Below are 23019 nucleotides of genomic sequence, written 5' to 3' on the forward strand. Positions count from 1 at the left end.
CTAAATTAAGCTTTTTAGAATCTTTGCCTATAAGGGCATCTATAATGTCATTATCTTCACATAATTGTTAACTGAGCACTTAGAGAAATAGCCAGATAGACACATGTTAGACTGGACTAAAATATATGGCATATTTTAATAATAAAAACAGACTCTCAGTCTGACAAAAAAAATTCTGATCAAATTTTTTACTTCTTTAAATTTTTGAAAAACTATGTTATAATCTGAATTTGTTTGTTCTTCTTCACCAAATGCTTTTGGAATATTTGGAGTTGCCTAATAGAGACTGGTATTGATTGATAAATGTAGCATTACTTAATAACACAGGCATAGCAGTTACTTCTAAATTACCAACTTGTCCTGTGAGGAAGAAAAACACCTAGTCATGTAAGAAACCAACCAAAGCAAATAAACAAAAAAAATCACAGGATGAAAAATAACCATGACAATGCTGTAAGGAATTTTTCTAGCCAGTCTACTAGAGTGCATAACTTATTGGACAGAGGGGTTTTATTAATTAAAAATTTTTTTTTTTTTAATTTTAGAGAGGAGAGGGAGAGAGGGGGAAGGGAACAAAGGAGAGACAGGGATGGAGGGAAAGAGAGTCACTGCTTTGTTGTTTCATTTACTTATGCATTCATTGGTTGGTTCTTGTATGTGTCCTGACCGGGGATTGAACCTGCAACCTTGGTGTACTGGGACAATGCTCTAACCAACTGAGCTACCCAGCCAGGGCTGGACAGAGGTTTTTAACTACTATGTTTATTATTCTATCCCCAGTAACTAGAACAGAATTTGGCAGATAATCAGTGTTCAATAAATAAATATTTGCTAAATGAATCTAAATCTGCTGAGAAAAACTGGGCAGGCAAACAAGTATTAGGTCATATAAAATAAGTAATAGTTAAGAGAATTCTTTCCATAGAAACATTTAGAAGCACATGATATCATCAGGACAAAACTACTGCTTGGAAGTCATTTAGCAAATAAGTGACGACACCATGTGAAACCTAGAGGATCCAATGATGGTCAAAATATGTTTTTTGATCCCTGTATTTGTGGAATTTAGTCTAGTAGGGTGACACCTTTGAATAAAAAAACAAAACTTGGCCCTGGCCGGTTGGCTCAGCGGTAGAGCGTCGGCCTGGCGTGCGGGGGACCCAGGTTCGATTCCTGGCCAGGGCACATAGGAGAAGCGCCCATTTGCTTCTCCACACCCCCCCTCCTTCCTCTCTGTCTCTCTCTTCCCCTCCCGCAGCCAAGGCTCCATTGGAGCAAAGATGGCCTGGGCGCTGGGGATGGCTCCTTGGCCTCTGCCCCAGGCGCTAGAGTGGCTCTGGTCGTGGCAGAGTGATGCCCCGGAGGGGCAGAGCCTCGCCCCTGGTGGGCGTGCCGGGTTCGGTCGGGTGCATGCGGTTGGGTGCATGCGGGAGTCTGTCTTGACTGTCTCTCCCCGTTTCCAGCTTCAGAAAAATACAAACAAAACAAAACTTATGGCTTAAAAAAAACAAGTATATTTAGGCAGTAAAACAAGGCATAATTTGATCTTGCTGAAAGAACCCACAGAACTATTCATGCGTCTTAAATGTAAAGTAGGCTAGCTATACAACTTTAAAATTAGAATTAGAAGAAGGCATAAAAGATGGATTCTCATTATAAAGAAGCTTAAGGAGAAAGAAAACTTTTTTTTTGAGGTAAGCTAATCTTTTCACTGTCCTTCAAATATGCCCTGATCAGAAATGCATTTTTTCTCTTAAAATACCATTCTTTACTTCTTCCTAACCTATCAAATTTCAAGAAATATTTCCTGCTCACTTCACATTTACCTATTTCATTCTACATTTTTATAGCCCTCACTGTCTATACATCTATTTAAAATGATCATACACTAAAGACAAACAACAGCTTAGTGGGCCACTAAATCCTGCCCGGCACTAGACTTGACTTTTAGTAAGCTACTCAACTCTTCAGAGTCTCTGCTTCTTTATCAGGAAACTGGTCTGATACCACCTACTTCACCAGGAGTTACTCCAAAGAATAAATAAGATGTAGGCAGTCCCCCTACCATACTGCCTGCGCAAAGTGTTCAATGGATGTTTGTTTCCTTGTACCATCTGTAATTTTCTCTGTGACAATGTTTCTGATTTTCCCAATCAGATGAAGTCACTTCAGGGTATAAACTAACTTCTTTTTCAATCAGCATATCAGCTTTGTAGCTACCAGCAAAGCACTAGGAGAGAATTCTTTACATTTTTGATAAACTGACAAAACTCCTTTGCAGGTCTGCTTTATCCCAGGTAGAAACTATAAGTCTGTTATGATGAAAATATATACCAGGGGTGGGGGGAGGGAGGACATGGGAGGGAGGGAGGGAGAGAGTTAGGGGGAGGGGGAGGGGCACAGAGAACTAGATAGAGGGTGGCGGAGGACAATCTGACTTTGGGCGAGGGGTATGCAACATAATTTAATGACAAAATAACCTAGACATGTTTTCTTTGAATATATGTACCCTGATTTATTAATGTCATCCCATTACCATTAATAAAAATTTATTAAAAAAAAAAAAAGATGAAAAAAAAATATACAGACTCAAATTTTGATCTTTAAAGAATGTGAATCTATATATATATATGCTGGAATAACTGCCTACTACTAACATCAAGGTTAACATTTGCAATATATAATTTATAAAAACATTATAAATAGCAAGGTTAAATTCTAGAAATAGTCATCAAGACATCCACTTGTGATCATTACTATGAGACAAAAAAAATATATGAAATATACATAAACATAAGCACTACCTTTAAAGAGTACAGACCCACATTAAACACTTAGGTAATATTCAAACACTTAAGAAACATTTAAACACTAAATGTTAATTATAAATTTATTTATTATTAATTATATTATATAGTAAATATATATATTTACTTTACAGGTAAATTAGATAAATAAGCATATACATATATGTACACAAACATCCCATTATATGGTAAAAAAAAACCCATGTAGCTTAGTGCTTTAAAGAGCTTAATGTGATGTGGGCTATAAGGATCAGAAAAGGCTTCTTCGAAGAGGCAGTTCCTAATATAGATTTTAAAGAACAGGCCCAGGATGATGTGAGTCAGAATGTCAATGAACAAGAGAGCAGGAGAGGGATTTGTGATCTCCATGTCTTCCATTAGAGAACACAATGCTCTGCACATTATAAGCACTCATTAATAATGACTGAATGAATGAAAAGTAGGAGAGGCCAGACTAGAATTTATCTTGCAGTCTGAGGTTTTCATGTTTTTTAGCAGAGGAACGGCTTAATGAAAATGGCATTTTATAACACTGGATCTGGCAGCAGTGAAGTCCCCCCAGTGGCCACTCAGGAAACCACTGCCATTGACAATTTCCTATCATTCTTCTTTTCATTTCCTTTAACTTATGAGTTTCTATAAATATTTACTTAATTTTGTAAATATCTTGGAAACAGTAATTGCTTCTGATATGAAATAAGACCCTTACTCTGTTTCAACTCAACAAAAACTAATCATGCTTAAAAAAACATATTGGAAACTTTATAACGTAATCTGTTTCTGAGAGATGAATTCTTAACAGTGCTCGATAGCATCTGACAGCATAAAAGGTACCCAAAACAAGCTATCCTTGTCTATAGAATGAGAACCACCTCTTCCTAAGACCCATATTGCTTTCAGATACCTGAGAGTGCTTCTCCTCGTTGTAACACTTCTTCAATGTTGGCCACCATAAGCCTCTGCACATCTTGCAATTCAGTGTTGATGGAGCCTAGGTTTCTCCGAGCACGACTGTCAATGTAGAGTTTCTTGGTTTTCTGAATGTAGGTCTCTAGAAAGACAAAGAAAAATGACCATTAACCACTTCTTTCACACTCATCCAAGTAATGAAGTAGGAAATAGGGTATGCTGAGTTTAGTCCTGGATTGCAACTATCGATAGTTAAGCAAGCTCTTGAATAAGTATCACAATGTGAGTTTTGATTCCTTCATTTATAAAATGTAAAGATATAAGTAGATGGCCATACAGGAGAACTGTCCTTTGTACACCTCTGAATTAGAGGCATTTATCCTCAGGAACCTTTGAGAAATTAAAACCTACTACAGTAAGACATTCCTGAGAGCAGAAATTTTATTTTTATTTATTTTTTTATTAAAGAGACAGAGAGAGATAGGGACAGACAGACAGGAACAGAGACAGATGAGAAGCATCAATCATCAGTTTCTCATTGTGGCACTTTAGTAGTTCATTGATTGCTTTCTCATATGTGCCTTGACCGCGGGCCTTCAGTAGACCAAGTAACCCTTGCTCGAGCCAGTGACCTTGGGTCCAAGCTGGTGAGCTTTGCTCAAACCAGATGAGCCCTCGCTCAAGCTGGTGACCTCAGGGTCTCGAACCTGGGTCTTCCACATCCCAGTTCGACGCTCTATCCACTGTGCCACCAACTGGTCAGACAAGAGCAGAAATTTTTAAACTTTATATCAGGGACCCTTAATGTTTCATTACTTAACTTGATACATTCCCTGAAAAGGATGCTGATAACAATCTAGCATTTCTACAGCCTAACATGGCAAAAGAGTCACTCTATTGTTAAAAAGTTGAAAAAAATGGTCTTAAAGTATTTTCTTTAACATACACTCCCAATTTCACTCTGCTCCTAAGCTTCGGGCAAAGCAAACATGTGTAAGAAGTTTCACAAGTAACTACTATAAAACTGTAGTCTCTTCATGTCTGTATTTCTCAGAACTGTAAGAAGAATGACATTATAAAGATTCTCAACATTTGGAAAATCTTAAGCTATGTGTGCTGGATCCCTTTCCTTTGCTTCTTTCGGTCTCCTCTTTTCTCTCTTGCAACCTGCTTTTGCTCTGGGAAGCTGACCTACATGGGCTACATCAATGGGCTCCTTGCCCCATAGCCTACAGTTAGGATCAGCCAAAGGGGGAGTCCCAAGAGTAGGAAAAAGAATGAACAGTGACATCAGGATATTTACTGCTCGAGTTCCTCCCTGAGAAGTCACCTTCGGCAGGCAGTATCACTCCACTAAAAATTGGCTTTCTCTGTAAATGTCTCCTTCCCCAATCCAGAAGCCGCTCCTTTCTCTCGTCCCTTCAGGCCTAGGGATGGTAACAATGACTGTTACTGGCCCAGTACCTTCCAGTTCACCTTAACCTGTTCATATCTTTGTGTATAATCCTTTAACCTAATTTGAGTGAACTCACTATTTCCTGTGTGATCTTGAAAACAGAACTCTTAGTTTTTTTCTTCAGTTTACTGGACCGCTATTGTCTACAAAAGTAAAATTTGAAAAACTGGGCATTAAAAAAATTAGCACTTGGAGCGTTTTGAGTTATAAAATACTGGAGTATTTTGCTAAATTTTATTCATTTCTAAAAAGGAAGATGGCTTGCCTGACCTGTGGTGGCACAGTAGATAAAAAGCATCGGCCTGGAACACTGAGGTCGCTGGTTCGAAACCCCAGGCTTGCCTGGGCAAGGGACATGTGGGAGTTGATGCTTCCTTATCTTCCTCCCTCTCTTTCTCCCTCTCTCCCTCCCCCTACCCTCTCTAAAATGAGTAAACAAAAAAAGAAAAAACTGTAACAGAAGCAAATCTATTTTAAAAAAAGGAAGATGGCTTTTTTCTCTAGAAAACTTGAAAGACTTCAGAAATTCAGAGATCATAGAAACCAATTTCTTTTTTTAACTAAAAATGTCAGTGATGTACTCTGATCATACTTGTTCTCACTTTCTCTAGTTAGGACATTTCCTTTGATGCTGCCATCAGATACTTGAACAGGTCTGAGCAGTGAGAGTCAATAATTTTTTTGCAAATATAAACACCCATGCTCACTACTTCTACATGCAGTAATGTCATCCCCCAAAGCCATCTATCTTCTGGTAGTTTTCTTTAAAATTAGACAATCTTATTTTTCTAAAAGAAAGAAAACACCATTTTTTTCTGGTTTCTAAATTTTATCTCCATAAAACAAGCCTTACTAAGAGTGTGTGTGTGTGTGTCTATGGGTTTGGGAAAAAGACTAAGCCTCTAGGCACAGTTCTTGACCCTAATGAAGAACCAACCAAATAACCAAAAAGGGCAAAGGGCAACAAGTTCTACTGGGAAAAGATAAAAAGATAGAGAAAATTACTTATAAGAAGGAAGCCCCATTCATTCAAAAGGACAAAAAGAGATGGAATGGAAGAGGCAGAATCTAAAACTTCTGTAAGTAAACATCAGTAAACTGTGAAAATTATATCAGCATTACAAAGAGATTTTCCATATTCTTTGCTCCCTAAATAGAGAGGTGAGGAGCAAAAACTTACCAAACTCAATAAAGCAATAGGGTCTAGACACAGTGGGCACCTTCTTTCCATACTGCTCGTCAAATTCTGAGTGTAAATCTTCTAGGTAGGCAAATGCCAACTTCTTAGGGAAGGTAGCTTCACACAACACCAAGTAACACACCCCTTGCTCAATAATGTAGCTGGAGAGACAAGAAAAGGCAAGAAAAAGTTGTTTATAGTGTAACAATACCTCTGACAATCTGAAATAGATTGTCAGTGCCATATAAACTTTTAAAATGATTCTAACCTAAGCCTTTTGAGGCTAAATCAGAAAGCCAATTTCAAATCACAAATCCTTGGAATTAGAAAGCAAACATCTTTCTATTACTACAAGGATATACCAAAAGGAGTTTTCAAATACATTTAGTATAATTTGTCAACAAAATTATCCTAATACCTAAAGCTTTATCTTGAAAACTTGTGGAGTTGTGACTCCATCCATACTTTGATTTTGTATGTTAAACTAGTATACACAGTTTTAAACTCCTTCCAGCTATAAAAAGTGAAACAGGAAAATTTTGTGGATACTTAAAAGTTGGAAGTTAATGCCACAATATTACTGGGTACAGAAAATAACAACCTTGGGACTAATAATATTCCTAATATCTATAGTAAGAAAACTCTGTATCATCTGAAAACTATCCAGTAACAGAACTGACCTCCTCCTGTGAGAGTGAGCTTTCTGGCTCTGTGATTATAGGTCTGAGATAGTTTTGGAAAGATGTTAGGCTACTCGTGGTTTTCAGATGTCTTTTTAGCCATTGTACTCTTTATTTTAGGAAAACTTACACTTAGAAGTAAGTTATTTTGTTTAAGTAGGAGTCTAAGGGACCAAAGCATTATACACACCTCCCCTTACTAAGGCATCCTAGAACTTCAAATATATTTCAGGACTATAATGTAGTCTATTATATGATTTCTCAGGACATTTAAAATAACGATGATAATGATGATGACAATGATAATGATGATGATAATAAATAATAATAACTGCTGTGCTATCTCTTGCTTGGTTACCTGAATTAACTGGTCTCCTTGCCATCGGGCTAGACCATCTGCTAAACCATCAGTTTTATTCCTAAAAAGTGAATACAGCCATATTACCCTACTTAAAGACTCTAGGGGCTCACTAATACCTATAACATAAAATCACGTTCCTTGGTATATAGTATTTGTAGCCCTCCAACACAATTGTAAGCCACCTGCATCATATATCCTGTCTAAAAGCACATCAAATGACATGCTATTCTCCATCAAGCTAGGTTCATTCACATCCTCAGGGACTTCTACTTATGTTGTATTATTCTAACTGTAACACTCTTTAATATATCTGAAGAAACCTTAGTTTTCTAATTTTTTTCTAATTAATTTCTCTAATTCTCCCTCTACCCCCTTTCCTCAAATTTCCTCCCTACAAATAGGAATGTATTGCTTTGTTCTGTCTATTGTTTGCATATGCATCTCTCTCTGCTAGTCAGCTATGCTCTTTAAAACTATGGACATTAAAGATAGGACTTAGTACATGGTCTGGGAAAGAATAAATTTTTAAGAAATAGCTCTTGGATGGAAACAAAGTATGAGAATATTATTATAAAGGTCCAAAAGAAACAAAGAAAAAAAAGAAAAAAAAAAGCTCTGCTCAATTCCACGAGAACTTTCCTAGATCTTCTGTTTCATTTGTACCTAACCCATGGTAAAGATAAAGGTGCTTTATAACTAAGTGCCTGTAATTTTTTGATGTTAAAACTTTTATGGAAAATGTTTTATATATTCCACAAATTAATATCTTATAAAACTTAATATCCACTACTTTCTTAACCAACAGGCCAGGATTTTCGTTTTGGTTTTGTATACTTATTTGCTTGTTTTGGATAAGTGGAGGTTTTATTTCCTTTTATGTTAAATATAGAAGATTGCTCCCAGGCCTGTATTACCTTAATATCTGAGTTCCTAAAATAGCAAGGTATTCATCTACGCCTTTTTTATTTTTCTCTGATCTTCTTGTCCTCTCTTTTCTTTAATCTTCCTATTTTATCATCTTCAAACTTGACATGAATTAAATCAACATTTAATACCAATTATCTGTGGATAATCTGAAATCTAATAAAGTGCATTTTATTCCTCTTTCAGCTGTATGTGTTATCTATAACCACTGATTGAGATACTCTTAAAGTATCTTTTATAATTTTCTTTTTTCTAAGTAATAATGGACTTTTATTGACTATTCTCTATGTGCCGGGCAAGATATTAAAAGATACACATGGATTCCCTCCATGTATAATCAAAACTATGATTACTTCTCCTATTTTATAAAGGAAACTGAGGCCTGGAGAATCTCTGTGAGTTGTTCCAGGTAATGCTGTTAATCAAAGTTTAAGCAGGGTGCTAACCTCCATGCATCTGGTTCCCTGAAGCCCCTATTATTACACAAAGCACAAAGCTATCTATTATTACATGACAGCACTCACAAGACACAGGAGAATAAGTTCAATTGTGTGTAAGTTGAAAAAACAAACCAAGACTTCAGTTTTGCATAGCTAGAGCCAGGGAAGTTGCTTCCATGTACAGACCATACTTTCAAAGTTATCTTTACTTTTAAAAAATTGTTATCATTCTCATCAGGTGTTACTTACATTTACTGTATTTCATACTTAAGTGATGACAAAAAAGTCAGGGTTATACTCACTGAAAAGTCATGGCGCCAGCTTCCAAGGAACATCTCGTAGGGGACTGGTCATTCAGCTTCCGAAAGAGCTGCTTAGCCTGACTCTGGTACTTCTGAAGGTCCCGGACAGACTGAAAGAAAACCACTTCATTAAAAAAATCTTCCACACACCCTCAAAACACTATAAATTAGTGAGAAGCATCAGATTATGAGGACACTATGTGAATAAAGTCCTTCATTTACAGGTTAGTAAGATTGATTTTAACAAACAGGCCTACTTTTAGAGCAAAAAGGAAGATCAAGTTCCTGGTTTTCAAGAAAACCATATTAGTTATTTGCTAAGCAGCAAAAGGTACTTTTCAACTATTTTTAAGGCAATTTTAAACTTCTTTTTGTTATTGTACTTAAAAGATAATCACTTAAAAAATTTTAAATACACTTTACATTCCATTTTATTCTGTATTAGTTTCAGGTGTACACTATAGCGGTTAGACCAGGGGTCAACAAACTACGGCCCGCCCGGCCGCATGCGGCCCCCTGAGGCCATTTATCCGCCCCCCCACCGAACTTCCGGAAGGGGCACCTCTTTCACTGGTGGTCAGTGAGAGCACAGGATGCAGAATACTGTATGTGGCGGTGCCGCAAAGCGCCCAGTCGCTCATGTACAGTACTACTTCCGGTGACGCGGGACGCACACATCACGGCTCCGGAAGCGCATCATATCACTTGTTACGGCTAGCAGAGACAAATATGAAACCAACATTGACCATCTCACTAGCCAAAAGCAGGCCCATAGCTCCCATTGAAATACTGGTCAGTTTGTTGATTTAAATTTACTTGTTCTTTATTTTAAATACTGTATTTGTTTCCGTTTTGTTTTTTTACTTTAAAATAAGATATGTGCAGTGTGCATAGGGATTTGTTCATAGTTTTTTTTTATAGTCTGGCCCTCCAACGGCCTGAGGGACAGTGAATTGGCCCCCTGTGTAAAAAGTTTGGGGACCCCTGGGTTAGACAATCATATACTTTACAGAGCAGCCTCCCCCAATATTTCCAGTACCCACCTGGCTTCATACATAGTTATTACAATACTATTGACTATATTCCCTGTGCTGTAATTTATAGCTCTGAGACTCTTTCTTTCTTCTTTTTTTTATGTGAGAGGAGGGGAGATGGTAAGATAGACTCCCACAAACACCCTGACTGCGATCCACCAGGTACCCTGTCTGGGGCCGATGCTTAAGTCAATCAAGCCATTTTTAGCACTTGAGGTTGATGCTCGGACCAACACGGAGACACTGTCAATCCAGTGTTCTTTCTTCTATTAGATAAGTGCCTCCTAACCCATTTCACTTGCATAGTTACTGGTACAGAATAGAACAACATGTTCTATACTTGGAAAAATCATGGAAACAACAAATTGATGAGCCTCATTCTTATGCTGGAATATCAAGCAAAATCCTCCACAGAGTGTTACAGTATTGAGCATTTCAGCAAAATTAAATGTGTGCACCAATGGCTGCAAATTCTTATGAACACTGAAACTGAAACTAGGTAAAAATGAATTAAGTAAGGACAAAGACTGGAAAGTCAAGTATCCACTATGTGGTTCCCAAGTCTAGATAACAAAATTTGGAAAACAAAGAATATATGCATATAAAACTGAAAATATTCAGATGCTAGAATTATAGGTGATATTTTCCTGAACAATTTCTAAATAATTTTACAATTTTGTTAAAAAAGAACAACCCATAGGGGAAAGTCTACTTGAGGAAAGAACAGTGTCACCAAAAAGAGAAAAATTGTACCTCACTAACTGACTAGATCCAAAAGAGAAAAGAATGCATGAAGAGCCTGACAGTGGACAGAGTATCAACCTGGGACACTGAGGACCCAGGTTTGAAACCCTGAGGTTGCCAGGTTGAGCACATGATCACTGGTTTGAGCATGGGATCATAGACATGACCCCATGGTTGCTGGTTTGAGCCCAAGGTCGGTGGCTTGAGCAAGGGGTCACTGCTTGGCTGGAGCGTCCCCTTTCCTCCTCTGTCAAAGCATGTATAAGAAGCAATGAATGAACTAAAGTGACACAACTACAAGTTGCTCTCATCTCTCTCCCTTCTTGTCTCTCTCTCTATCACTAAAGAAAATAAAAAGAAGAATGGGAAGCAAAAATACATTATTTATTCACCTATGTACTGGGGAGAAAAAACTCCTGCCATGTGATGGCAAGGAATTATTTTATTTGAGGATTATTTATTTTGGTTTGAATGATAAAATACAGTCTCCCCTGATAGATGTTTAATAACTACATGTTTAAATAGAAAAGTGTTTATACAAGGTTTGCCCTAGGTCTGGACCTGAGGTCTAATATTGAGAAAGTATTATACAAAGCGAAATCTTAGAATTCTAGATAGTAAATCACTGAGCTAAGCAATAAAAACAAGGAAGCAATAAAAAAAATTGTTAAGTAGCAGATAAGCAATGTACAAGTATAGCTATATTTAAAATGCTGAACTGGAAATGCAAATCAAAACCACAATGAGATACCACCTCACACCTGTCAGAATGGCTAATACCAAAAAAGACAAGAAATAACAAGTGTTGACAAGAATATAGAGAAAAGGAAACTTCCATACACCATTGGCAGAAATGTAAATTGGTACAAACACTATGAAAACAGTATGGAGGTCTCTCTCTCAAAAAATTAAAAATAGAACTAGCTTATGATCTAGCAATTCTACTTCTGGCTAGTTATCCAAAGAAAATGAAAATAGTAATTTGAAAATATATATACATCCCTAATATTCATTGCAGTATTATTTACAATAGCAGATATGGAAACAACCTAAGCATCCAACAATACATGAATGGATAAAGAAGATGTAGTGGTATAAATCCACAATGGAATATTATTCAGCCATTAAGAAAACAGAATCTTACCATTTGTGCCATCGTGGATGAACCTTGAAGGCATTACACCAAGTGAAACAAATCAGAGAAAGACAAATACTCTAAGATCTCACTTACATGTGAACTCTAAAAAACAAAAAATCAAAAAAACAAGCTCACAGATGCAGAAAACACAGAGAACAGATTGATGGTTGCCAAAGGACAGGGGAGTCAGGGTGTAAAAATGGGTAAAAAGGATCAAAAGGTGCACACTTCCAGTTATAAAATAAGTAAGTCATGGGCATCTAACGTTCAGCACAGTGACTAATATTAATTAAAACGTATTGCATATTTGAAAGTTTCTAACAGAGTAAATTTTAAATATCCTCATTACAACTATGTAGGGTGATAGATGACAGCTAGATTTACTGTGATGACCATTTCACAGTCATTGAATCATTATGTTATATATCTGAAACTAATATAATGTTATGGGTCAATTATACCTCAAAAAATAAACAAAATAAAATGGTAAACTGAAAATTTAAATATGAGTAAGAAAGTAAATAAGCATAAGGTGAATGAACTAGAGGACTCTGGCAGAGACCACTACAAGATCTATCACTTTGTATATTTACCTTGTTTAGCACTGTCCTCGTGGCAATAATTTGTTATAATGCTCACTGGAGAAATGCTTTTCCATTAACGATACATGTATATATACACATGTACATGTGTGTATATGTATATATATACACATAGATTTATATATTAGTAATATTTTAAAATAATTAATATTATATACTATCATTAAACAATATTGTGAGCGCATGGGTGTGAGAGTGTGTGTGTGTATTTTTTTCATGGCTGGTCAGCCAGTAAAGGAGAGTGAATACTATCACATGCTTTTAACTAGTGCACAATATCCTACCTTCCGAAGTTTGAATGGTACTTGCCAATCTGTTTGCTTCCCTATGCCATTATGTGGCATTCAGACGAGTTCTGACCTCATGACAATAGATAAAAGGATTGCAAATAAAGTTGGAAATGCTACTAAAGTACCAAGAAATAATATCAATGTTGATTGATAATTTTCAACCTTGTTTTCACTAGAATCACCTGGAGATCTTTAAAAAGAAAAAAAAGAAAAACACTACTCATGTACAATCTCTAATTCCAAACCAATTAAATCAGCATCCTACATATGGAACTCATAAATTGCTATTTTTAAAATATCCACAACCACAGATGTTAAGTTGTTTGACAGTGAAAGGCAGGTGAGCACCTTAAAGATTATTTTACATTTGAGAAATCAAACTTGCTCAAGGACTTGGGACCAAAAAGGAAAGGGGTTACCATGCGAATACAAGTAGTCTAGTCTGAAGTGCCTGCTCGTAAGCATGCTATACCCCGTCTTTGGTTAAAACTGCTTTAGTGGCCCCAGCCAGTGGCTCAGTGGATAGAATGTCGGCCCAGTGTATGGACATCCCAGGTTCGATTCTGGTCAGGGCACAGGAGAAGTGACCATGAGCATAGCTCAGTCCAAAGGGCGACAGCCTCAGGCACTATAAATGGCTTGGTACTTGAGCATCAGCCCTAGGTGGGTTACCAGGTAGATCCCTGTTGGGGTGCATCCAGTCAGGGCACATGTGGGAGTCTGCCTCACTATCTCCCCTCCAATCACCTAAAAAAAAACCAAAACAAACAAAACAACTGCTTCAGTGACAGCAGATCCATTAAACCATATTCATAGGAAATACTCAAGAAATCATGTGGCAGCTAGGATCTAGATCTCACACATAATCACTGCTTTACAGAAAAACTCTGTTTGCTCTCAAAATTAAATTCACAAAGGGCCCATAATCAGCCAGTCTACCTAAAAATATATAGTTAGATTATATATCCTAATTCTGCTTCCTACTTCATTCAATACTAGAACAGACGTGACTTTATTATATACACTATAGTGGAAAGATAACTGTTAATAATCCAATAATGAAAAGGATATGAATGAACAAATTCTAAAATGAATCTGAGGTCATCCAGTAGCACATTAAGGATTTGGTTTTGTACAGAGTAGTAATTTATAACACAATTGCTGTACTTTTTTTATTGCTGTCACTAAGACTGCTGAACAACCAGTCATATCAAATGCCATCTTTTGCATTTTCAAAAATACTGTTATCACACATGTAGCCCCATGTTCATTGCAGCACTGTTCACAGTGGTCAAGACATGGAAACAACCAAAAAGCCCTTCAATAGAAGACTGGATAAAGAAGATGTGGCACATATACACTATGGAATACTACTCAGCCATAAGAAATGATGACATCAGATCATTTACAGCAAAATGGTGGGATCTTGATAACATTATAAGGAGTGAAATAAGTAAATCAGAAAAAAACAAGAACTACATGATTCCATACATTGGTGGAACATAAAAATGAGACTAAGAGACATGGACAAGAGTGTGGTGGTTACCAGGGGTGGGGGGAGGGAGGACATGGGAGGGAGAGAGGGAGAGAGTTAGGGGAGGGGGAGGGGCACAGAGAACTAGATAGAGGGTGGCGGAGGACAATCTGACTTTGGGCGAGGGGTACGCAACATAATTTAATGACAAAATAACCTAGACATGTTTTCTTTGAATATATGTACCCTGATTAATGTCATCCCATTACCATTAATAAAAATTTATTTAAAAAAAAAATACTCTTATCATTTTTAAATTCCTACTGAACTCAACTGGTCAAAGGCCAGAAGCACCAGCACTAACCACTTTCCTTTAAAAGCAATTACAGTAAGGTGATTAATCAAAATGTATTTAACTGTAAACAGACTATCTGCTTTCTTGGAGCTCCCTGTTGCCTACTAGGTTAGCTCTTCAAGTCCCCAGAGCTGGGGCAAAATGAATGAGAAGAGAATATTATTCATTTTGAGGTAGAACAGAAAGGTCGATGAAGAAACTGCAAACATGTGAAAAAGAGAAATAGCAGAATGGAACAGGAAATAGATGATCAGTTAGGGAATCTAGGTTTGAAGAGAAAAGTTCATCTCCCTACCAAACCTGGGCCTACATTTCTAGTTAAGCACAGAGGAAAGAGTACATAAGAAACTGCCTAGCCCTGGCCGGTTGGCTCAGCGGTAGAGCGTCGGCCTAGCGTGCGGAGGACCCGGGTTCGATTCCCGGCCAGGGCACACAGGAGAAGCGCCCATTTGCTTCTCCACCCCTCCACCGCGCTTTCCTCTCTGTCTCTCTCTTCCCCTCCCGCAGCCAAGGCTCCATTGGAGCAAAGATGGCCCGGGCGCTGGGGATGGCTCTGTGGCCTCTGCCTCAGGCGCTAGAGTGGCTCTGGTCGCAACATGGCAACGCCCAGGATGGGCAGAGCATCGCCCCCTGGTGGGCAGAGCGTTGCCCCTGGTGGGCGTGCCGGGTGGATCCCGGTCAGGCGCATGCGGGAGTCTGTCTGACTGTCTCTCCCTGTTTCCAGCTTCAGAAAAATGAAAAAACAAAACAAAACAAAACAACAACAAAAAAAAGAAACTGCCTATATCACTTTTTTATTTAACCCTCTATTGTATTATCTGAATAATTGTTCAACTACAGTAATCAGACAGCTGTACAGTGACTAGCACCTAGAAACTACCTAAAATATAGTTTCTATTTTATCAGTGTAAATAAATGAAAAGGTACACTGAATTATTTGGCCTAAGCAATTAAGGTACCTACTATAAAACTATTTGGTTGAGATAGCCATTTCTTAAAATGTTATTTCTGGACTCCTACTATGTTTTAATACATTATTAAAAAGTCTTAGAACAAAGCAGTAAAGTGTAGCGGTTAGGTACTAAGGCTCTAGTCTGGAGTCAGAGAGATGTTGATTAAAAAGCAGTGGTTTTCAAACAGGGTTGATTTTTGCCCCACCTCCCACCTGGGGACATCTGGCAATGTCTGGAAATATTTTTGGTTGTCACACTAGAGGGAGGGTAGAGGTAGTGTTACTGGCAATCTAAGATGTAGAGACCAGGGATGCTGTTAGTTACCCATCCCAAAATGTCAGTAGTGCCAAAGTTAAGAAACCCTTATAAAAAATTCCATTGTGCTACTTATGTGCAGTGTGACTTTACTCTTGAGACCCATCCTCTAACCCTCAGAGCTTCCTTATCTATAGATGGGGATATTAACAGTACCTATTGGTATGAAAACTGAATGATATCATACACTTAAGTCTTAGCACAGTGCATAGTATATAGTTAGCATTGTATAAACATTCTGTATACTGTTATAGTAATAGAAATTAGTCTATAATATTTTTGTATATATTATAAGTTTAGGACTTTATCATTCAAAGTCAATATTTCTAAAGGAAATCAACACGTAATTACAAGCACAAAAGCTGTTTCTTTCCTTGTCAATTGAACAAAGCAATCTATCTTGTTACACCGATACCTAATTTGGAATCAAATTAAAAAACACATGATAATATGGCAATGTTCCAATAAAGTATCAAAGTAGACAGTAAGCACCTACTAATATTGACTTCAAATCCATTTTGTACTCTTTGCCCACATTGAAATTCAATGCAATAGTTGGAAAACTGACCAAATTTCTCCCATTTTGGGAAAACTATTTCTCAAATGATATAACTTTTAAGGAATTTCCCCCACACTATCCCATTTGTCCAAATCATATTTCATTTTAAACTCTCAGTCATTCTGCAGGGTGGTCTTAGAAAATCTTAACAAATTGGAAAAGAGAAAATTACTTCACAATTTAAAATTTAGGACATGCTCAATTTGTTCATATTTTATATCGATGTTTAAACTTAGTTTTGTTGAATGAATGGAAAACATTCAAATGGCATGACCTGCAACTTCAAACTCTGTATCACTATTCTTCTAAAAGTGAAGGTAAACATATTTCCATATCAAACCTACAAAGGCACATAACCGAAGAGAAGCCTTCCTTATTACTAGACACTACTGTCAGTTTAGATGTCATTTTATCTGGGAAGTTTCCTGATCTCTCTAAATCAACTTAGATACCATACCTTTTCCATGTTAAACCACAGAAACTCCTTTCTCTTTCATAGCAGTTACACTCCATTAAAATTGTTAGTTATCTAGCTTTTCCACTAAACTCTAAGCTCTGTGAAAGTAGGAACTATGTCCCCTAATTTCCTGCATTAGCACCATGCTTGGCACATTTGATGTGCTTTGTAAGTTTTTTTTTCATGAATATATGAATGAAAAGCCCAAGAAAAGATATGTGCAAAATAATTTCTTCTACAACTCTTTTTGCGTTTGTGTGTGTGATAGAAACAAAGAGGGACAGATAGGGATAGTCAGGAAAGGAGAAAGATGAGAAGCATCAATTCTTTGTTGTGGCTCCTTGGTGGTTCATTGACTGCTTTCTCATATCTTCCTTGACCGGGTGGCTACAGCAGACCCAGTGACCCCTTGCTCAAGCTGGTGAGCCTTGCTCAAACCAGATGAGCCCGCGCTCGAGCTGGCGACCAAGATACTCCGCATCCCAGTCCGATGTCCTTTCCACTGTGCCACTGCCTGGTCGGACTGACCCATCATTTTTAAAGGCCTTGGGGTGTTTTTCTGAAACACCTCAGAAAAAGAGAAAGTAAGATAAAATTGATTACTTTAAATAGGTTATAAAAATTTCATTCATGGCCTCCCTTCTTCAGGCACCTCCCAACCTTGCTCCAGAAACTTCTCACGCAAGAAAGTTCCCTTGTGAGTTTAAGGCACAAAGGAACTCCCTTTCAAGATCCTGGAGTTGTTTTTTAATCAATTCAATACATTTTTGAGCACCTACTTGTATAAAGCTACTGTTGTAAAAGCTGTGGGAAACACAAAGCTGTCTAAGGTCTATTGTTTGCCTGCTGAAAACCCTATTAATAAAGACACAGGAAAATAGTAAGATAAAGGTATAAAGGGTAACAGGAATATAACACAGGGATTATAATTCCAACAGTAAGTATTTATTGAAGGAGGTAGGAACAGAGAGCATAGCCTTGAAAGAAGGTTCTGACCTGAACTTCAAAAAGTGCCTATATGTGGCAATATTACCTCACCCACGTCCAAAAGATGTCAGCAAGCTAGGACAAGGATCAGGTGCTAGAGTTGAATGAAGCATTTGAGAGTGATTTAACCCAGGGAACTATCAGTCAACCTTATTATCAGCAAAAATGTATTAACCTGAATTTGAACAAAGTCCCTAAAGAATTGCAGAACACTGGGCGATCACAATTAGACGAATTTATCTATTCTCTACAGCATTTTGTATGTTCGTTTAAAAGAAACAGGTAACACAAAAATCTACCTCCGCTTTCAGAACAGATTTCTTCTAACAGGTAGTTTCTCCAAAGTCAAAAGATAAAAGAGCCCTTCAGAGGGGACGGGAGTGCCTGGGAAGTCGCAAGTCTCCCGCGTCCTCAGAAGGAAACGGGTGCTCAGACCACAGCCCTCTGGCAGGGACTCGAGGTCGCGGGGATCTAGTGGCTCGCCTACCTGTTCGTCCTCCTGGATCGAAGCAGCCAGCGGGAGCCCGTCCGCCACTCGGGCGATCATCGTCAGCAGCAACATCGTCACAGGTTACAGGGAGCCAGCACGGCTGTCGGCGTCCTCTAGACTTCCTCCGCCGCTACAACAGTTATAGCTCTACCTTAGTTTCCAAAGATTCTGCTGCTAGAGCCTCCGCTTCCTGCTGAGGTGGCCGGAAACAAGTTCGGGAGCTTTCCACTACCGGTCCTCAGAATTGGATTCCCGTGGAGAATCACAGCTGCCGGAACACTGGTTCCGCGGTCTGTCCTTCCACTTTCAAAGCTTCCAAGGCTCCGCTCACTTTTCTGAATTTCGAGCTTCCAATAGGCCTTAACTCTTGAGGGGGCGTGGCACACAAACTGAAATAGAATCTTTTAGATCCTAAAACTTTAAATTTGGGAAGAGGGCCGAGAGGACAAAGGGAGTTAATGGGTACTTAGATGAAGGGTGTGTAAAATTAAAACCAGGCTATATATTTTTATATTTAATTTTTCTATTTTCTATATTATATTGATATATTTTATATATAATATTGTATATGTTCGTATATTTCTGGGCAGAGATTTTTTTTTTTTGCTTGTTTAAGCATATCACCTGGTCCTTACACAGTTTCTGGTTAAAAATAAATAAATAAAGTTATATAGGGTATGTATGAATAAATGACCAAGTACAGAACCTCTGCTCTACAACTATTAGGGGAAAACTAGTATTATTTCTTTTTTAAATATATTTTAATTTTTTTTGTTGTTTTTTTTTTGTTGTTTTTTTTTTTTTTTTTCATTTTTCTGAAGCTGGAAACAGAGAGAGACAGTCAGACAGACTCCCGCATGCGCCCGACCGGGATCCACCCGGCACGCCCACCAGGGGCGGATGCTCTGCCCACCAGGGGGTGATGCTCTGCCCATCCTGGGCGTCGCCCTGTTGCGACCAGAGCCACTCTAGCACCTGAGGCAGAGGCCACAGAGCCATCCCCAGCGCCCGGGCCATCTTTGCTCCAATGGAGCCTTGGCTGCGGGAGGGGAAGAGAGAGACAGAGAGGAAAGCGCGGCGGAGGGGTGGAGAAGCAAATGGGTGCTTCTCCTGTGTACCCTGGCCGGGAATCGAACCCGGGTCCTTCGCACGCTAGGCCAACGCTCTACCGCTGAGCCAACCGGCCAGGGCTAAATATATTTTATTTATTTTTTTTTTGTACTGACATGGTTTCAAGTGTCCCATTCAATATAACACCCACTATCCACTGCATTGTGCCCCCCATGCCCCATTCAAAGTGTCTTTCCACCCCTGTTTTACCTCCTTTCCCCACTCCCCCTATCTCATCCCCCCCCCCCTTTCCCTCTGGGAATTGCTACCCTGTTGTCTGTATCCATGTGTCATGTATATATTTGGCCAATCCCTTCACTTTGTTTGATCCTGTCTCCTCTTCCCCCTTTCTTCTGAGATCTGTCCATCTGTTCCCTGTCACCCTGCCTCTGTTTCTATTTTGTTCCTCAGTTATTAGATTATACATTTAGATGAGATTATATGGTATTTGTCTTTCTCAAAACTAGTATTATTTCTTGAGAGGTATTTCGGAGGAAGACTCAATAACACCTAATGATTGACTCCACACAAAAGCTGAAGAACAAGGATACAGGTAAGACAAGGAAATCAAAGATTCTATTAACAGAGGCCGGGAGAAAGTAAAATAGAAGGCAAGCCTTGTGTATATGAAAGCCTACATTGATTAAATCATAGTATCTAACATTTAGAATAACCCATTGTTAAAATCAGGTCTAACTTCCCATCCTCCACCTCAGTAAGTACATGCCTTCTACCACAGTATTAAATAATGGTTATCCAGCCTCTACAAAAACAATTCCAGTAATGAGGAATTATTAATACAAATATTTTACTAAGGATACTGCCATGAAGATCAGAGAAGCAGAGAGAGAATGTAGCAGGCATGCACAAGGAGCAGAGTTTGCACAAGTCCCAGCTTCTTTCCAGTTCTTAGCTCTAGGCTCTTCCCAAGACCCATAGACATTCCTGCACACAGATTCTGTAGGCTACCATTATTTCTTTACAATAAATCCCCCTTTTGTTACCCTCAGTTTCTGTTACTTACAACCAAAAAAAAATTAATTAATAGAGGAATGCAGAGTCCATCTGAAGCAATACTTTCCTGAAACAAAAATATTCATACTTGCATCTCTTAGCCACACTAGATCAGTAGTAGTCAACCTGGTCCCTACTGCCCACTAGTGGGCGTTCCAGCTTTCATGGTGGGCAGTAGCGGAGCAACCAAAGTATAAATAAAAAGATAGATTTAACTATAGTAAGTTGTTTTATAATGATTTATAATGCCAAACTTAGTGAAAATCTGACATAAAGTACTTGGTAAGTAATTATTATTATATGCTTTAACTTGCTGTAACTCTGCTTTATAAATTTTATAAAGTAAAGTTACTTCCTACTTCCCTCCTTTATAAATCACCATTACTGTGAAACCAGTGGGTGGTTAGAACATTTTACTACTAACAGAGATACAAAAGTGGGCAGTAGGTATAAAAAGGTTAATTACCCCTGCACTAGATGATTCTGACACCCTTTAGACACACTGAAATTATTCCTCCAGGGAGAGGGCAGTAGTCTTCTTAGGTCACAGAGCAGCCGTCAGGAGAAGGCCAGAGTTGTCTCTGTGTGACTTAGACCTCAGGAATTCTGAAATCTGAGTTGCTTTTGTTTCTGACTCCATCAGCATCATCTCATTCACACCCAGGAGTTACCTTTGAGCTCCTGCTCTTTGGTCCTTGGGTAATACAGTACTAAGTAATAATGGCAAACACTGTGATCAAAACCTGAAATGAAAAAGGTAGTAGCAAACATTATTCACAATCTTAGAGTTTAATAAAGCTTATGTATATCCTTTGCCTGAAACATGGCAACAGTGTGAAATGGGTCAGAATCATGGAGCTTGTGAATATTGTAATACTAATAAAAAAAAAATTTAAAAGGAAAACAGAACCCTTTAATATCAGAACTGCTAGCAAATTCTTAAAACTTATCAAAGAAACCGAGTAAAGCACATATCAAAATAAATTTAAATTAAGTTTCTAAAACAGGATAGATGTTTCATTAAAGAAAAGTCAGAAGGTCGCAGAGCTTTTATACAGGAGATCAAAGGAAGCAATAAAGGTTTGTGTTTGTTTAATCTTAAACAATTCTTGAGTACCTAATTATATGCTAGACACTGAGCTAGGTTTTGAAGATGAATAACAATCCTAGACTCCTGCGGTCCTTATCTACCCCCAGACCAAACACTGTGGCTTAGGAGAAAATATCTGTAATAGTAGCTCCTGTAATTACATGATTGCTTAAATGGAAAAAAAGCATTTCTCAGTTTGAGATGGTGCTCTTAGACACAAATAGATAGCCACAGCCACTATACCTGGGCTGATAGGCAGCCAGGTGCCAAACTATTTAAAAACTGAAACACTTTCTTACAGGTTAGTAAACAGCTATTGCGCCCCTACCACTCTTACGCTATCAGAATTCTTCTGGTTCGACCTCCGCCGGTCACTGAGGTCAGGTTCTGCTTGGTCGGTTTCTATGCCAGTCAGCCTCAAGAGCTCCGCCCCCTTGAGGGCGATTGGCTATTTCTGGGAAATACAATGGCCCGCCTTCATGTTGGTGCCCGCCCCTCTGCCACGCCCCCAGTTCTCTGTCCCTTGTAGCCATGCTCCGGCTGGAAGCGGCACCCTCAGATGGACGTACTGACACGGTCTATGCTGGTGACAATTTTGAAATATTATCCCTGACTAAGCCTTCGTACAGTGCGAGTCCCGTGAAAGAAGGAATTTGTCTTGTTCATTCTTGAATTCGCTCACAGACCTTACCTGAGTCTATGCACCTAGTCTGTCCAGACATTGAAGTGAAAAGTAAAGATTTGGGGAGGAAGGAGGAGAAAAGAACACAGTGCATATTATAAGTAATGTGAAAGCCCTTATTTAAAGGAATTACTGCTTTAGATAGCCAGTTTCAGATACCGAGCCTGCCTTCTAGAAACTACCTCATGAAACTGCGTCTTTCATTGTCACCATACTTTGCCAGGAAAACCAGGCCCAGCTTGAAGTTTGCAATAGTGGAGGTGTGGTCAGGAGGGTGGAGTGTTGAGAAAAATAGTTGGGATAGTTTCGATAGCATCTAAATATGTTATTGAAATTAAAATAATTTTTAACATCTTTCCTTTTTCCCCTACTAAATCCTTTCAGAGCAGAAAAAATAGTCATTTGTTATTCCCTGGAGTCTAGTATCCTGTACCCGGAACTTAGAAAATGCTTGATTAATGTTTGTTGAATAAATGCTGAATGAATGGTATGCTCATGGATTGAGACAATACTTCATTGGCTGTATACAGCACAATTTTCAGTGGTACTGTACTAAGTGAAAACATATTCATAGCCATTCCCTTCATCCAATTAGTTATTCTATAAATATTTACTATTCAAGAACTATGGGCTAAAAAGGATAGCAGGCACTGGGTTAACAGAGGT

General features: G+C 38.4%; 1 protein-coding gene across 2 annotated transcripts in view; it reads right to left on the minus strand.

Moving 5' to 3' along the window:
* Positions 1 to 18717, minus strand: part of SEC22B (SEC22 homolog B, vesicle trafficking protein) — a 28486-nt gene extending 9769 nt beyond the window's left edge. For both annotated transcript variants that reach the window (XR_010730379.1, XM_066268138.1), the window contains exons 1-4: positions 18455 to 18717; positions 9060 to 9169; positions 6353 to 6513; positions 3712 to 3858 (exon numbers count right to left, since the gene is read on the minus strand). Coding sequence is in view for 1 of the 2 variants with exons in the window: in XM_066268138.1 (XP_066124235.1) it covers positions 3712 to 3858; positions 6353 to 6513; positions 9060 to 9169; positions 18455 to 18529 (493 nt within the window). In the remaining variant the exon portion in view is untranslated. The remainder of the gene's footprint in view (positions 1 to 3711; positions 3859 to 6352; positions 6514 to 9059; positions 9170 to 18454) is intronic.
* Positions 18718 to 23019: the final 4302 nt, after the last annotated feature.

Source organism: Saccopteryx bilineata, chromosome 3 (assembly GCF_036850765.1).
Source record: "Saccopteryx bilineata isolate mSacBil1 chromosome 3, mSacBil1_pri_phased_curated, whole genome shotgun sequence".
Lineage (NCBI taxonomy): Eukaryota > Metazoa > Chordata > Mammalia > Chiroptera > Emballonuridae > Saccopteryx > Saccopteryx bilineata.